The sequence below is a fragment of the Phaethon lepturus genome, unplaced genomic scaffold, assembly GCF_000687285.1.
Source record: "Phaethon lepturus isolate BGI_N335 unplaced genomic scaffold, ASM68728v1 scaffold7857, whole genome shotgun sequence".
Classification (NCBI taxonomy): domain Eukaryota; kingdom Metazoa; phylum Chordata; class Aves; order Phaethontiformes; family Phaethontidae; genus Phaethon; species Phaethon lepturus.
In genome coordinates this window covers 64,350-82,000 of record NW_010551061.1, presented here as the reverse complement: position 1 = coordinate 82,000, position 17,651 = coordinate 64,350, and the positions used below count along the sequence as shown (strand labels likewise).

Sequence of the window (17,651 nt, the reverse complement as noted above, 5' to 3'; positions counted from 1 at the left end):
TCTGCATCTGCCTCGGTGGTGAAACGCCGGCCCTTGTTTATAGGCGGTGTTTTCATTTTACTCGAACAGGTCCCTACGTTCGTAGCAAAGACTGTCTGTGCTTCTAGGTTTAAAACGGACTTTTCTGGTTCAGCATAAGTCAAATCCCACTTGGCTTTACTTAAAGATGGTGTATTAAGTGTTTGTTTGTGTATAAAAAGTCAGTCTAAAATAGACATAGCTCTTTCGGCCTGTGTAGTGTGTGTAGGTTTCATCAATGTCATGTTCTTTTCCAGAGTTGTTTTTTTTTTTTTAACTCAAATGGGTGATGAAAAGGATTCTTGGAAAGTGAAAACTTTAGATGAAATTCTTCAGGAAAAAAAACGGAGGAAGGAGCAAGAAGAGAAGGCAGAGATAAAACGTATGAAAAATGTAAGCTGCCCTTTGGTATACGAGCATTTCTGATGAAAATTGAGGAGCTTCGGTGCCCATCCTCATTTTCTTATGAGAACAAGGCTTCTTGCCCTGCCATGTATGTTTTGTGTGTGTGATCTCTAGTTCCAAAGTTTGACAAAAATATGATGCTTTGCTAAGATCTCATTGCCTTTATGTTGTACGCTGTGCTTTGTTTCATAGCTATTTGTTAGAAAAGGTAAAGAAATGGATGCAGGTAACTGGGAGTTGCAATTCAATAAACACCTTTCAAAGATTTTATAGAGGAATGGGGTTAAATAATGACTCTTGAATCTTTTTTGTTACGATTTGGTTTTGTACAATTATGTACAAAATAATGTTCTTTTGGGAAAAAACCCACAATAGTTAGTGCAATCCTCCTTAACTGATGTTTAATTTTGTCTAAATACATTGAATTTACAGAAGTTCAGCTATGATGGCAATGGAGCTTTTTGGCTTCTTAGAACTATGAAATCTCTGCTTCATAAGTTAGTGTACTTTACTGGTGCAACCAGTTGAGGATGGCTTTTGAGCTAGGAATGGAAGAGTTGAATACTATTTAAATTTTTTCATTTTGACAGAAAAATTAATTGCTTTTTGGTTTTGCCCTTTCTTTCATTTCTGTAACAGTCAGATGATAGGGATTCAAAGCGGGATTCACTTGAAGAGGGGGAGTTGAGAGATCATCGCATGGAAATAACAATCAGAAATTCACCTTATAGGAGGGAAGACTCTATGGAAGACAGGTAAGAATAAAAGAATAACCATGTTACCTTAGAAAGAGTTAATAAAATGAATCTTTAGAAGTCCTGAGAAGAGGTTTTAAACATATCTGAAGCAGGAAAGTCAACTTCATTAGTGTGCAGATGTGCCATCTTGCCTCCTGTTTGTAGAACATGCCAGGGTATCTCTTTGAAGTACTGATTAAGACTTAACAGAGTATTGTGGTCCACTTTTGGCCACTACCTAATAATGAAATAGTTTGCTTAAGATGCAGCATGCCTGCTCAGTTCTCTTCAGTACTTAATTCATCCGTAGTTTGCTTGCGTATTAAAAGTGTGCATATAATAGCTTAACTTCTCATCTACGTGACTATGATTTTCTGTAAGGTGCTATTAATGCCTTGGTTCAGGGGTATTATGGAAATTAACTTTAATATAAATTAATAAAACAGGAAAAAATTCATTCTTTTCAAAACGGAGAAAAGAGGAAATAACATGCAGTCTGTTTGAAAGTATGTGTAACCTTCCTGAGTTTATTAATTTGTCATGTATTTTAGAGGAGAAGAAGATGATTCCTTGGCTATAAAACCACCGCAGCAAATGTCACGGAAAGAAAAAGCCCATCATAGAAAAGATGAGAAGAGGAAAGAGAAGCGTAGACATCGTAGTCATTCAGCAGAAGGTTGTTATTACTACATTTGGATAACCTCTGTAGTGGCTTCCCGAAGTGAAGCCAAACAGGCACTATGTAGAAATTAAGTAACAATAACTAAAAGCTAAAGAAAACATGTTAGGTGCATAAGACAAAGCAATTTAAACTTGTATTGTTTCTTTGGTTATGTTTAATGCCCTTATGGGAACGAAACGGGTATATATGTGTTTGAGAGGACAGTAATCACTTTGGGACAGGGACAGAGTCTACTTTTACTCTTTGAAGTCTGTTAAGCTTCTTTCTGGCTTCACTGAGTGACTGGGATGAGCTATGATCTTTGTACCTGACTGTAAAGGGAAAAATACCCTTCCTAGAAACATTCATGTTGTATTCCTATTACTAACAGCCTTTTTCTGTTTTTAATGCAAGCATTTGTGCAAGATCTTACAAACTTTGAATTTTCCCACACCCTTTCAGATCAGGATTTTTTCATTAAGAAAATAACAGAGAACGTGAAAATAGGTTGACATAAGTTTCATCCTTTGTAGTTTTGCTTTTTAAGAATAGGAACGCTAAATATTTTGAATAGTAACACTCCAAAATTAATTTTTGTTTGTTTAGGGAAACATGCCAGAGTGAAAGAGAAAGAACGGGAACATGAGCGTAGGAAGAGACATAGAGAAGAGCAGGATAAAGCCCGTCGTGAATGGGAAAGACAGAAACGGAGAGAAATGGCAAGGGAGCATTCCAGGAGGGAGAGGTACATCCATCCCTCCCTCCCCTGTGACAAACCAACAGAAATATGAACAGCTTCCTTCTCTAAATCTATCTCTAAACTTTCATTGTTCTGAAATGACAAAAAAATTCAGAGCAAAAACTTGTAAGGTCTGATGCCAGTGCCATGTTCCTGTGAATGTGTTGTCTAATGAAAATGTGTTTTGACTTTAATTATCTTTGTAAGTGGCTTCATTACAACAGATACTTGTAGGTGAATTCATTGCCAGTGTTTTACTGTAATGAAAAAAACCCCAAACCCATGAACTAGATTTGTATAGCATCAGGGGATTTATTAACTGAACTTGCTTAATTTCTGTTTGAATCCTGATAAGGGTGCAGAAGCTCACGTGATTTAGAGCTCATGGTCTTTGTCTTTGAAATGCTGTTTTTAAAGGATCAGCTGAAAAGCTATGTCTGTTTTTGACTAATAATGCCATCAGCTGTATTGCTGATTATGAAGTTGAATGGTCCTTCAGTTTGTTATAGCAAACCAGTTTTCCTTTATTTCATAAGCTGAATTTGTAGTGAACTGTAATGTAACAAAAAATAATTATTTTCTAGAGATCGTCTGGAGCAACTTGAGCGAGAACGAGAGAGAAAAATCAGAGAGCAGCAAAAAGAACAAAGAGAGCAAAAAGAACGCGAAAGGCGAGCTGAAGAAAGGCGTAAGGAACGGGAAGCCAGAAGAGAAGGTAACTATCTCTGTATAAATGTTGTTTGGGCTTACTGTCTGCTGACACAATGGTGGAATGGTGGTATAGAAAGCATTTTTTTGCTTAGGCCAGTGTCAGAATTTAAAAAAATTAAAGTGGGGGGAACTTCTAAAAGCGGGGGTGGGGGAACTATTAAGTTCTACATGGGGAGATAAAACAATGTCATATGCCTTAAATATCATGGCGTATTGATTAGTCAGTAATTACTGTCTGTCTTTGCCTCTCTCTGTTAGTCTGGTTTCCTATAGAAACAAGATTTATGTAATTGATGGTGTCTCTGTGTGTGTGTGTGTGTGTGTATCTGTCATGATCCCAGTTGCTTCTGAAGCCTTTGGCTGAGTCTAACCCAATTTGATAAGAGATTGAAGTCTCAAATTTAAGTGTTTTAAGGATTTGGGGAAATAAATTTCAAAGGGAGAAGAGAGATAGATCATGTAAGTACTCCAACCATGAAAAAGGATGGAGTGGGAATCAGGTGGGGAAGATAGGATAACCGAGCAATTTAAATTAACTTCTACACATGAACCCTTACTTTGCACAGGATATCAGATTATTTGCAATCTAAGTTGGGATCATATTTGCTTAAAGGATCTCTGTTTGTCCCAGCTTTCAGAGGTAAAAATCAGAGCCCTTTCCTGTGATCAAATGGTGAAGATTGGTCAAGTGTAGCAGAGGAAGCCGTATTTATTGCTATTCTTTCTAGTTCAGCTCATACAGAACAGCTCCTTTTTGTGCTTGGTATTTACACTGATATTGCTCAATCTAGCCTTTCATTTTAGTTCTTTTTATTGCTCTGAATGTTCTGTCAGCTTCTTCTAAACCTTAGCTGGTTTTATTCTTTTATGTATCTTCCTGGTCTGTCCATTTCTTTCTCTGGCATTAATGCCTTAGTTTCAGGGTATTTACTGTGTAGTACATAGGGCATCTTGCTTCTGTTTCCCCAAGTATGGCAGCTCCTTTCTCTAAGTAGTACAGTAGTACAAACCCATATTTTACTGTGCATGAGATAAATCATAGTTCTTTATTCTCCTACATACAGTTAGGTTCCCCTTTCACTCCTCCACATTACCTGTTAGTTTGTAAGGAAAAATGAGAAGTATGCAAAGCAGGTGGTTGTGGTGGACAGAAGTATTCTAGTTAGGGCAGGGAGATGTAACAGTTTCTTCGGTTTTGTTTTCACTAGTTTCTGCACACCATAGAACAGTGAGGGAAGAATATGGAGACAAAGTAAAAATGAGACCCTGGAGTCGCAGCCCATTACGACAGCAAAGAGACAAGCTTGAGCAAGGAGATAGCAGGAAACCAGGTAGCATTTGCCACTTTATAATGTCTTTACCTGGGGTCTAGGAGGAGCTGTTATGGGATAGTGTTTAATTTTTAGTAGTAAATATATATCCCTGGTACTCTATTGGAAGTGTTGTCCACTTCAGCTGTGGTGGCATAATTCTGGAATATTAATGAATATATACATATGTACTGTTTTCTAAAGCAATGCTGTTTTTGGAGGTAATTGTGCAAGTGAAAAATTCAATGAATCTTTCCTTTTTAGTAGTAGGAGTAGTAATTTTAAAAGTTTCAAAGTGAGTTACTTCAATGATAAAAGAAGCAGCCGACTGAATTTTAAAAATTTTGTAATTTAATTCCCTTGTAGATTACAAAAGGATTGCTTATGCTAGCTCCAGTTGGATTTGTTGTTAGGAATGAAGCTACCTTAAAAAGTTACCTTATGGGGATCAATATAGTTTAAGCATCACTGACATAGTTATCTTGTAGAAGAAAATAAATGCTTAAGGCAGTATTCTGGTTAGATGGTGAATTTTGTTTTCTAAGCCAGAAAATTGTCCTTCCCATGCCTAGAAGGTCCTAACTGCGAGTAGAGAACTTGCACAAGTGACATAAGTGTCTTTGGTTAAAGAAGAAAAAGCTCTGTGTCTGCCTTGTTAAAGTGTGTAGCTGTAAAAATAAGTGTAACTATTTCAAATAAGCTGATTGCAGAATGTAAGCAGCTGAAATTCCAGGTGGAGGCAGGCAGCTGATCAACAGTTATTCACACATGGTATTTCATGGTGGTCCAGAGAGACTGCATTAGAATAGTAATCACTAATAGCAAGCGCTGTATGTACACACATTAGTGAGACTGTGTTGTGGTGGTACTTGTTACCATATTACTTTTTTCATTTTGGTAATTTTTTTTTAATTACTCTTAGGGGGACTTAGGCATATATCATGTTTAAAAAACCAAAAGATCAATATTCCGCATTTTTCGCTGTTGGTCCTGCACCGCTGCAATTCAGAAAAGCTGCTTGTCTTTTGAACAGTTTGTGAAATATTTTTAGTGCTCTGTATTTCCAGTACAGATTGTTCAGCACAAATTTAATGGCCAGAGAAACTAAAGCAGTTATCTGGGTCTTCAGAGTCTTATAAGTAGACGTGATACTCAGCACCCTGCTTTTAATTTTCATGGTCTCAACAGTAAAAGAAGAGAAACCGGAAGAGAGAGATCCTCTTTCAGACTTGCAAGACATCAGTGACAGTGAGAGAAAAACGAGCTCAGCAGAGTCTTCATCAGGTGATTAAATGCAATTTAGTAGATGTTCTTAATTGTACAGTTGTTTGTTGAGGAAACACTGTTGTAAGAGTGCGTGCTTACTTAGTTATGTGTTTGATTATTCCTGAACAGAATCTGGATCAGGCTCAGAAGAAGAGGAGGAAGAGTCCAGCAGTGAAGGTTCTGAGGAAGAAGGAGAGGAAGAGGAGGAGGAGGAGGAGACGGGAAGCAATTCTGAGGAAGTGTCTGAGCAGTCAGCTGGTGAGTAACATAACACGCCATTCTAGGACCTGCTCTATGATTTTGTTTCTCATTCTGTATTATTTTATTTTGTCATTTTCCTTTTCTGTTAGTCTAGGATACGCTGAGACCTCGCAGGTCAAGATAACTAAAAAGAAAAAAAAATACCCAAGTACAAGTCATATTCTATCCTTTTATATAGTGGTAATAGCAATTATTCACAATTATTCATCTAAGAAGCCAGATTAGAAAACTGAAAGCCATTTTTGTCTTACAAAGTGGTGCAAGGCTAACAGTTTAAGTAATTTTTTAACACAACAAATATTCTGTAGAGAACAATTCTGCACTTATTTGGGGGGGGTGGTGAAATATAAATATGCCTGTCATTTTGAATTACTTGCAGTTGCAAATTTCAGATTTTTTTTTTTTAATGCTAGTAAATGAACATAATAGAAATGTTTAGTAAAAAAGTCTACTTACAGCCATTCTTGTAATTAATTAGTAAAGAAAGGGCACAAAAGCATGCTCTGATGGCTGGGTATATTTCTTTAAAATCAATTGCAGTTAATAAGCAAATATTAATAAGTTTCCTGACTTAATTTATTCACCTGCCCCCATCCCCGAATTCCCAGATAATTGGTAGGAATTGTATTCCCTGCTGGAAGCTGAAAGGTGCAGTTCTGTTGAGTTAGGGGAAGCATTTGCTTTCCAAGTGAAACAGAAGTATGAGGTCACTAATTAGGTAGTGAAGAAGGCCAGGTGAGTTAGAAGAGCATTTCAATAGTGATCTGCCTTACAAGGAACTACAGAAGTGTTGAGTTTATTCAGTTGAACTTGATTCTGTTTTGCAGAGGAGGTGAGCGAGGAAGAAATGAGTGAAGAGGAGGAACGGGAGAATGGAAACCACATCCCAGTTGGTACAATGCAAATACTGAATATCTAAAGAAGTGTTTGGCAGTCAAATAAATCTGTTTCTACAAATATTTCTAAATATTTTAAATGTATTTCTTGTTGCAGTTTTGCCATCTTTCTAAAGTATCATATATTTGGCATTTTGGGGCCATTCTTATGTCAGAATCAGAAATTCCTTGAAATCTGTTCCAAGGTCTATGTTTAGAGGAAATCAGATCCTAGTCTAATGAGCTAACGTTTCCTTCTTTTTCATTTTGGGTCTCTTGTCCTGTCCTCTCATCCAAAAAGCTTTGCAATCAGAATGAGATATACTGGGTCAGTTTTCTCTCTCATTCTGGTAGTGTAAAGATTTATTTTTCTGTCATGCTGTATTTAACACTGGAAGTTGTATGTACGTGACTGCAAACGAGTTCTTGAAAGCGTCGTCTCTGCAAAGAGGAGAAATTAGGCTTCTCATTGATCTTTATTGATATAGTAACTTAAGTTGCACACCTGCCTCGGCATAGTGATCAGTGTTTCACTACCCTTATTTGTCTAAAGCTGAATTTAATTGTTCCGAGCGGCTCCCTCTTTCCACGACTGATTCTGACTTTTAAAGTTACAGAGTCGAGGTTTGACCGAGATTCGGCAGGAAGCGAAGTAGAAGAGGAGGAAGTAGGGGAGGGTACCCCTCAATCCAATGCAATGACAGAAGGAGAGTATATTCCTGACTCACCAGCTTCCTCCCCCATTGAACTGAAACAAGAGCTTCCAAAGTATCTTCCTGCGCTTCAGGTAGAGGATCACTTAAAGGATGCTTGAGAATATCATAGGCAAATGGATCTCCCTGGCTGCTTTGTTAACATCATAAGTACATACTTGTACCTGAGGTAGTTTATGGGCAGCATATGCCATAGTAACTCAACATCACAAAATACACATTTCTATGTGAAATATTGCTGTCTTTTTTTGACAAGGAAAAAATGTGCATGGAGCAAAAAAGGAGATTACTCTTTTAGATATAGATAAGAATGTAATTATACATATAATCTGGTATTTTGGTATTGCTATCTGAAAACAGACACGTGAGAGAAGAGTTCTTTTAACGTGAGTAGAAACTGACGGGTAGTTATTCTTTTTGTAGCCAAAAGCAAAGTGTAGAAATATGAAGAGAAAGCCTATTTTTATTAATTAAACTATGTGAAAGGTATCAGTCTAAGGTGCTAAGTTGCTGACTTTGCTATTGTGGCAGGAATTTGAGTTTATTCTGTGGCAGAGTGAATGAGTGAAGAGTTAATGAACTAATTTAGTTAATCTACTAAAACACTGACTCTGTCCAGGATTCCTTTAGAGATCCAAGTAAAAATAAGCCCCAAAGATACCTTTCCGACAAGGAATAGCCGTATTGTTGAACTCTCTTGGTAAATTTTAACTATTCCTGTGAAGCTGTTGAAGTTTACCTTATGCCTCACTAAAAAAACCTCAGCAAAAGCCTCCCCCAGATGCTGGAGGAGTAAATGTTGTTCATCTGTTTTTTCAGGGATGTCGCAGCGTGGAGGAATTTCAGTGTTTGAACAGGATTGAAGAAGGAACGTACGGTGTAGTGTACAGAGCAAAAGACAAGAAGACTGGTTAGTATAAGTGGTCTGCAGTAATTATCTTCACAGTATTTTATTTAGGGCTGCAATTGTATGCAAATTATGGTTCTGCATTGTTCATTGATGAACACAATCTGTCTACTTTCTTCTGTATCAGGAATAATCTATGCTTTTTAATAGGATGTGGGCTTTGACATAAGGGCTTCACTTGCGGCTTTTTGAGTTCGGAAATAATCTCTGTATTGGCCATGAATGGCGTAGAGCAATTAACACAATTTCAGTTTCTGGCTCAATAGGCAGTTATTTCTGGCTTGAGATCTGCTGTAGATAGTTACCAGGTTGGAAGTTTTTGAGATTTGATGCAAGCGTTCCACCAGATGTCACTGGTAGAACTACCCATTAGAGATTTCATAAAGCAGCAGCTGGTGTGCAGTGAGTGTACATTGCAGTATTTTGCTGTAGAAAGAAAATTAATTCTTTTCTTTTTTTAAGCTCCCTCTCAGAAAACCACTTCTTGTGTATACAGTGAATTTATATTTTTTAAACTCAATCTCTTTGCTTATCTGGTTTGTAATAGCAAGTGTCTTGAAGAAGTTACTGCATTTCCTGTGTATGGTGCAAGAGCCAACCATCAAGTCATTTATATGTTCCCCTTCCGTGGTGATTTCTCAATTGAAAGAAATATTTGCTTTGATAATTCAACAAAAGTAGTTATGTTAGTGCAGCACTTCTTTTTTCCTGGAAAAAGATAATGCACAGCAAGATACAGTCTGTTTTTTTGGCTCTGACCTCAGTTTCCCTGTAGTGTTGCTATCACTAGTGAGATATTACTTTCTAGCAAGCTGGTCGTTTTCAAGGGCAACTGTAGCACAGTAAATTAAACACCGAGAGTTTTAAATAGAGTTGGCAGATGGTGAAGAGCGCTTGTGAAAAGAACTATGTTCCAAAGCAGACCTAGACAAAAATCAGGGTTATTCTCAGGTTCCAACTGACAAGCTGTGATTTTGGTGACAGGTTTAAATTCTGGATACCTTTCCCCGTTTATTTTAGAATAAGAAGACCATTTGGTCTCCTTCAGGGAGTGGAAGTACACAGCTGGCTAGTGGTTTCTCCGAGTTCACTTGCTTCCTGGACAACTACCATGGGCTTGTTTTGTTGGCAATCTTGTGGTGGTGGGTTGTTTTTACTTTGCTAATGTGAGACTGACTCTGCTTCCTGGCTTAACATAATGTCTTGAGTAATGTTTTTCATTCAGATAAATTATTGACAGAACACTGGGGGACCTCTTAGCGTGTATTTTATTAGCAATGTGATAGGAAGTCTGCAGTTAATAATTCTGGTTTCTTTGCAGATGAAATTGTGGCTCTGAAGCGACTGAAAATGGAAAAGGAAAAGGAAGGCTTTCCCATTACTTCTCTTAGAGAAATAAATACTATTCTGAAAGCACAACATCTAAATATTGTGACTGTCAGAGTAAGGCCACAATCTTCTATTTCAGAAGTATTTTTGTCCTTGAAATAACTGCCTCTTAGCCTTTAAGACGCCGTATAAAAATGTTAGCATTCCTAGCAGAGCTTCTTTCTCTAAACAGTTGTACAGTTGTACTACCCATAAAACTAAGTGGACAGTGCTTGTCTCTGCATAATCTGATGTTTTGCAAAAATGAGCTGTTGGAGTTTTTTTCCATAGAAAAATACATTTTCTATGGATTTTACCAATGGCAGGCTCCATTTATCCTCTTGCCTGTAAATTTCTAAAATTCATATTTGCTTGCTTTTTAAATACTGTGTGCTTGTTTTGATCATTTGTTTCTGTGTTTTAGGAAATTGTTGTAGGTAGTAATATGGATAAAATCTATATTGTAATGAACTATGTAGAACATGATCTCAAGAGTCTGATGGAAACAATGAAGCAACCATTTCTACCAGGTACTGTTTGGCATAGACTCCTCAATTCTTAAAACTTGAAAACTGGCCCTCAGTGTCTTTGGGCTGTACTGATGTCAGGAACTAGCTTTGTATTGACATGTACTGCCTTGAAATGTCTTATGAGTGTTCTTTGGAATAGAGACTTCATTGTTTTTTTTTTCTGTTTGGTCTGCTTTTACTGATACAAGTTAAGATAGGAACGTAGGCTGTGAGTGCTGATATTCATAGTGATATTGGCCAATGAATCCAGTGTGCATGCTTAGGGTGACATGGAGGTTCAGGTGTGAAATGGAGGGAGTTTCCCCTGTGTTAAACCGGAAGAAAACACTGGGTTTTAATTTTGGCCAGTTCCTGTGTTTTTTGAGGCATTAATTTCTGAGCATTATTTGGATGCATTCCAGCTGTCCAAGTTAATTTTGCTTTATTGGCAGCTCTGTGGGTTTAACTGCTCGTTTTATGGTGCAGTCTGTACTGTGCTTTTAACTTGACGACCCTTTCTTCCCCCTGCCCCCTTCCCTGTTCTCCAAACAAAAAACAATTAAAGGTAGATTTCTTCTCTTGAACGTATTTGCTGCTGCTTATCATTTCAGGTGAAGTGAAAACCTTGATGATTCAGTTACTGCGAGGAGTCAAGCATCTTCACGACAACTGGATACTTCACCGAGACTTGAAAACTTCCAACCTGTTACTCAGTCATTCAGGCATTTTAAAAGTAAGAATTACATGAAATACACCACACTTAGGAAAAAGCTTGAATTGCAGAATTACGCTGCATTATAGCTGTATCATGAGGCGGATAGAGTGTTTTGCATCAGCCTTTAAAAGGTATGAGTTGTGGCTTGCAAAACATGCAGTTGTGAAAGAGTGGACTTTACTGTTGAAGTCAAGTCATGAGACTGCCTTGCCACAACTGTAAGATTTATGGTAGGTTGTGATTAGTAAGTGTGGTCTAGTGAATACTGAATTCTTTATAGCATGATTAGAAGCCTGAGCAGTGTTCTCTTCCTGGTGATGCAGCATACCGTATGTGTGACAGTGTCACTTACTTTTTCTATGTCAGCATCATAGTGTTTGAACTGGGGTTGCTTTTTCAACTTGAGAGATTGTGAGGCTTAATAGAGAATATAAATCTCTGTAGTAGTGCTGAACTGTACAGTTACTGGTGGAGATGGAGATTCTCTTTACAAAGAAAAAGTCTTTAAAAAAAAAGTTGCATGCTTTAAAAATCGATCTATCCTTCACTGACTTCCTACAAAAATCTAAGAGAAAAGCAGTACTAATCAGATCACATCATAACACTTCAATTTTTACTTCTAAATTTTAGATACCAATTGTATATTGCCATTGTTTACATCTTACAGCCGTTATTGTTATTAAGCCTTTCCCTTTCTCAGAAGAACTGGACTTTGAGGGTTTTTTTTCTTGCTTGCAAAGTTGAAGCCAGCATCTATTGTTGTTTGGCTTTGTTTTTTCCCCTGCCATATAAGCTTTCTGTCAAGGTGATCAATAACAGGAACTCTTGCTTCGCCTCAGGAAGGGAAAAATGTTTTTTTCCCTTCAGTGGAAAAAGACAAGGAAGGCCTGTGAGGAAACAGTATTCTGCGTGGCTGTTTTTGAAGGCTGGAAGCCCTGCAAATAGCCAACATGGCCAACACATATTGGCACTGTTAGTAAACGGTATGGTAAATGTTGGAAATATTGCTGATTACCGGTTTTCATTTAGGTTGGAGATTTTGGACTAGCCCGAGAATATGGATCTCCACTGAAGCCTTACACGCCAGTGGTTGTGACGCTTTGGTACAGGGCTCCAGAGTTGCTGCTTGGAGCTAAGGTATGTTTCTTCTCGTTCCTCTGGCTGCTAGAGGAATGACTCTTCAGACTAACTTTGTTTTACAATTTGCAAACAGCGTATGAGTATGCTTGGTTCTTTATATTGATTTAGAAGTGGAAATTCTGAATCTTCAGTATTATTTTTCTTAATAACACAGCTAAAAACGTTCCATCGTCCACAGATGAAAGGTTGGTGGGTGACAAATTGAGTTGTTCTCCTTTAGAATGCTGATGCGGTAGTGCTGCTGGACTTCTTGTGGCTTGGTGGAAATTGTCACTGTGATCATAGGCCGCGGGATTTTTTTTTTTTTTTTTTTTTTTTTTTTTTTAACCTTACTCTAAAATTTGTGACATCTGAGAGCAGAACAAGGTATTGGCAACATTCTGGCAATGTTCCCTACTGGTTACCTGTTTCATAACTGAAACCTGGATGAAATCAGTAGGGTTTTGTAGGGCTTCAGTGACAAGAACTGTGTACTACCACCAGAAAAAAAAAAGGGTGAAAAAGTAAGAGCAGCCCTATGGTACCTTTCAAAGATGTTTTTGTAATAGGAGAAATGGCTACATTTAAGAGCAGAGGTGTACCATGGAGACCAGGTTTTGTGCCCACAACTTGAGATTGCTGTTGTGGCAAAATAAGGGCTATTGATTTCTGTGAAAGACAGTGTAAGTTAGAATGGTTTGCTAGTTGTGATGGTGTGTTTGTGAGTGAAAAAGAAAAGCAGCATTGTGGAGACTTTAATGTTTCATCCTGAAGTATTTGTGTATTGGGTATTACTCATCTTATAATTCACAGTAATTTTAACTTTTAAATAAATACATTTGAGACCTGTGCCTTGGGTATCAGAATGATTGTGTGTATTCTGTTCAGAGGGGTAGAATCTTTAGGGGAAAAAACCAAATCAACCCTCCACCACCCCCCAACAACAAAACCCTAAAAAACTCAGTGAAAGTATCTTACTGATTTTATAAGGTATAATATATTCCTTCTTTTCAGGAATACTCGACGGCGATAGACATGTGGTCAGTAGGGTGTATATTTGGAGAGCTGTTAACGCAGAAACCACTGTTTCCAGGGAAGTCAGAAATAGACCAGATTAACAAAGTTTTTAAGGTAACATTTTTAACAACCTTGGTTTCTAACTGACTGGTTTTAGAGGCAGGTACATTGGAGTAGTAAGAAATTAAAAGTGCTTGCTGCTCTTTGACAGATTCAGCCTTAATCATTACTCTCATTCTTGTTCTACAATGTTTATAGGAGGCTAAGATCCTGATTTGTGTTTCATCTGTTTTCTCTGGATACTTACCAACTCCTATAGCTACATAATGAATAAGCAGAAGAGTTGCACTCTAGAATGAGTTTATTAAGGAGACATTTTAATTTACAGGATCTGGGTACTCCAAGCGAAAAAATCTGGCCTGGTTACAATGAGCTGCCAGCAGTAAAGAAGATGACGTTCACAGAATATCCCTATAACAATCTGCGCAAGAGATTTGGAGCACTCCTCTCTGATCAAGGGTTTGATCTGATGAACAAGTAAGTGCTAGCTTCTAGGGCATCCTTGGGAAAATGTGTTCACATGCTATGATAGTGGTGGAAAATGACTTGTAGTGCGGCATGGTATCTCAGTGCATTTAACCTTGTCAAAACATACTGATGCATTTGAAATTTGTCTGTGACATTCCTTGCAATGCTATCCCTCGTGCTCTCACAGCAGCTTTATACAGTTTACCATGCTCTTAACACCTGCTGTTAAACCTCAGTCCAAGGTTATTCTTGCACACCTATATCCTAGAACAATAGAAAAGTGTTTCAGTAGTAGTTTTAGCTCATTCATGTCCTATTTAATTATGTGGTGAGTCTGCTCATGGGTCTTGTTAAAACAATTACAACTGAAAAAAAGAAAAAAAGCAGTACATGCTAGAGATCATATTAAAGACTTAGGAAAATAGTATTATTTTTTTCCTAGATTTTCAAAGTTCATGAGTTTGGTGACATCCGATGTTCTGGCAGTCCTTTTAACTAACTCTACTGGTGCATTCTGATTGCATTCCAATTAATTTTTCTTTTAAAGGTTGACAATGGCTTGAGAGATTTTTGTTCCCCTCCCTCCTCTAATATTCCCTTTAAAATTCATGACATGAAGTAGTGGGAATGATTTGAGTTTCAGACCTTACTTAGAACTTGTCTCTTTTTTTTTTTTTTTAAAGGGGGATTTTTAGTCTTTCCACCTGTTAAGAATTAAGCTGCTCCAGGTTTTTTAAGAGTTCTGAATAATTATTGGAAGTTAGATAACCTTTCAGAAAGTCCAAGCACAACTTATCTTAATAAAGACGGATGTCATAGCCAGTGTCATCTACTTCTTAATTGTTTTGGTTATGAAAGGGCTATGTCTTTGTTATTTTGGGTCAGAATGACACCACTATAATCATATGGGCCTGGAACTTGCACAAGCACATGAGTAAGTGTACATAAGTCAGTGGAACTCACTGCATGTACAAATCTCGGATATAAAAGCATTTACATAGTCTGGGCCAAATACTGTTTGATAGGATGAATAGTAGGGTGCAACATGTTTCTGTGTTGCAAAAGGTTTAAAATAATAACCACAAGCTGTACAGTTAAGTTACACCACAAAATACTGTAACATAGTGTATCAATATAATCTCAGTTGTCTTATCTAAAAAGCAAAGCAGCATTGTAAAATATCTTAATTGAACCATCCTGGATCCCTTTTGAGCTATATCTGACTACCCATAGCTTCTGAGGTGTCTAACCATTTATACCTCTGTAAACAGATCCCTACAAAAGCTACTTCTGATACGTAGTTCCATTAATTATAGGTTCATGTAGGAAGCATGCTTTTAAATTAGATCACCCATATGTCAGCAATCATAGCCATTAATAGAATTCTTTGTTAAAAATCTGAAAATTCTAAATCGTGTTTCTGAAGGGTTTGTAATTTTGGTGCTAAAATTTTTCTTTCTGCTCTCATCTTCCCTGTTTAATTTCTAAATTCTTCTCAGCTTTTTGACATACTACCCAGCCAGAAGAATTACTGCCGAAGACGGTTTGAAGCATGAGTATTTCAGAGAGACTCCCCTTCCTATTGACCCCTCCATGTTTCCCACCTGGCCAGCAAAAAGTGAACAACAAAGGGTAAAACGTGGCACTAGCCCACGACCCCCTGAGGGAGGCCTTGGATATAGTCAATTGGTAAGCATAGCAGATTGAGGCAACTGTCCTAGACTTCTGATGTCCTCAGACATGTCCAAATCCTGATTTTGGAGAGAAGTTCATGTGGACTGCATTTTGTTAGCTTTCTGGGGCTTGCTTGGGATCCTGAGACTCACCTGTACTTGTATAAAAAAGACACTATTGAAGTCCCGATTTCCCTCTGTTCCTTTCAAAGGGCAGGTCCAATTGCTGTTGTATTCACAGAATCATAATTTCAGTACATAATCTAAGAAAGAAATGATGCCTGGTTTTATCACAGTGCAGAACAGTTTTTCTTTTGAAAGTGTACATTGTCTTACACTTTCAACTAAGCTTTCAAAGCCACAAATTTATTTTTTGGGGAAAAAAAAAGCCCGGTTAAAGTTATGTGTATCTTCTGGATAGAAACACTCTCCTTTTTCCAATATTTGGAGAATTCGTCAAAAAAGGGAAAGCTGCTGTTCTTTCTATCTGTGGGGATTGTGCTGCCCATTTTGAAAAAAAACTGGCTGAAAGAGATGCCCTTGTAAGTATGTTACAGTCTCAGGTGCCTTAATTATATTTCCATGTCTCAGCATACATGAAATGGCGCTGTGCAGTTGTGCCCAATTTAACAGATGAAGTAGCCTAAAAGTTTGTTCAGCCTTGATTATGGAGGGTATAAAAATTGACATGGAGGATATGCAGAGTGTTTCATCAGATGCTGAATAAGCGTAGTTTACACTTATTTATACAGTGTGTTCACAATTTTTTTTCGTCTTTTATTTGTGCAGTCAAAAGTAGGTATACAAAGCAGGAATACACTTGAGATGTCTTTAGAAAAGATAACTTTTGAAATAGCAATGTTTAAAGATCATGAATAACACTCTGCATCGTCCTTAGCTATGACACATACATTTATTTCTCATCTCCTAAAGATACTTTTTGTTGTTGTTTTTTAGATTTTTTGTGTTGGAGAGGTAAACACATCTGCACAGACACTTACTAAGAAATGAATTGTGTTTGCTTTTCACAGGGTGATGATGATCTGAAAGACACAGGTTTTCATCTGACCACCACAAATCAAGGAGCATCTGCTGCAGGGCCTGGTTTCAGCCTCAAGTTTTAAACTCAACATGAACGGTGAAAAAAAAAAAAAACAAACAAACAAGAGAACCATTCACGTGAGTGGATTTCTGAGTGCCCCAGTTCTGTTCTTCACGTCAGGGAGACTAGATGTTTTTCAGAGGGAAAGTCAAATGTCGTCACAGATTCAAAGACTCTTGGCTGGGTGTGGAATATAACTGCTGCATTCCATTAGAGGACTGGAATTAACCTGAAAAGCCAAGGATCGTTACAAAATTTGACAAAGGAAAACTTGAAGTACAATCCTGGAAGAGTTTGTGGTTTATTTTTATCTTTTTTTTTGTTGGGTTTTGTTCTGTTTTGTTTTTTTCCTTGTAAATTTGTAGAATTAAAATACATTTTTAATTGTTTAACAGTGTGAAGGATTTCATTACTTCACATACAGCAAACTTGGATGTTGGTGGCATTAAATCTTCTAGAGTGGAAACTTATTCACCCTGCTGCCCCCAGATCTCTGCTGACACTATTACAGTGTATTGTCAGCCTGGGCCAGACTGTTTGTTTTCTTGTTTTAAGTAAATTGTATGTGTCTGAGTCTAATTAGGGAAAAAACCCAGCAGTTCTGAGGTTTCTTTCCTGTCATGTGCCTTGGAGAGAGCTAGGCTGGGTTGGGCTCGATACTCGCTGACAATATTTTTGGGTGCACTACTGAGCTGAACACTCTTTGATGTGTTGTCTACATGTATTTACAGTGGCACTGGTGCAAAAGAAGTACTCTATTGTTTTATAAATCCAAAAGATGTAATATGGAGACTTGAAACTTTATTGTCTATAGAAAGTTCTTTTAAATATGCCCTTTTTCCATAAAATGAAGAGCTTATCTTTACTGATTGTATAATGCCATATTCTAGTCTTTTCTCGTAAGATAAAAGACCAGAGGAATCATACTGGAGTATCACAGCCTTCTGAGTCTCTAATTTATAATGCTATTGTTCTTCTCTGGGAAGATTTGGAAGATACTGGGGTATTCATGCGGTC

General features: G+C 37.5%; 1 protein-coding gene across 3 annotated transcripts; it reads left to right on the top strand.

Moving 5' to 3' along the window:
* Positions 1–280: 280 nt before the first annotated feature.
* On the top strand, positions 281–17,022 carry LOC104623609 (cyclin-dependent kinase 11B). 3 transcript variants are annotated; one of them, XM_010290752.1, is made up of 19 exons: positions 281–411; positions 1,063–1,178; positions 1,712–1,836; positions 2,428–2,566; positions 3,145–3,275; positions 4,480–4,602; positions 5,770–5,865; positions 5,977–6,105; positions 6,936–7,001; positions 7,595–7,770; positions 8,516–8,606; positions 9,925–10,046; positions 10,396–10,501; positions 11,092–11,213; positions 12,225–12,332; positions 13,329–13,445; positions 13,720–13,868; positions 15,359–15,548; positions 16,564–17,022. In XM_010290752.1, the coding sequence occupies exons 1-19, from the start codon at positions 301–303 to the stop codon at positions 16,654–16,656; spliced, it is 2,310 nt and encodes a 769-aa protein (XP_010289054.1). In that variant the 5' UTR covers positions 281–300; the 3' UTR covers positions 16,657–17,022. The 3 variants fall into 3 exon arrangements, with proteins under 3 accessions (XP_010289054.1, XP_010289055.1, XP_010289052.1); XM_010290753.1 differs by having other exon boundaries at positions 301–411; positions 1,712–1,809; XM_010290750.1 differs by having other exon boundaries at positions 301–411; positions 1,712–1,839.
* The last annotated feature ends 629 nt before the right edge of the window (positions 17,023–17,651 follow it).

Excerpts from the sequence above, each read along its gene's own strand:
- LOC104623609 (XM_010290750.1), top strand. The coding sequence starts at position 301 with ATGGGTGATGAAAAGGATTCTTGGAAAGTGAAAACTTTAGATGAAATT. Across the intron at positions 10,502-11,091 it reads GAAGCAACCATTTCTACCAG|GTGAAGTGAAAACCTTGATG; the intron begins GTACTGTTTGGC and ends TTATCATTTCAG. Across the intron at positions 13,869-15,358 it reads GGGTTTGATCTGATGAACAA|CTTTTTGACATACTACCCAG; the intron begins GTAAGTGCTAGC and ends AATTCTTCTCAG.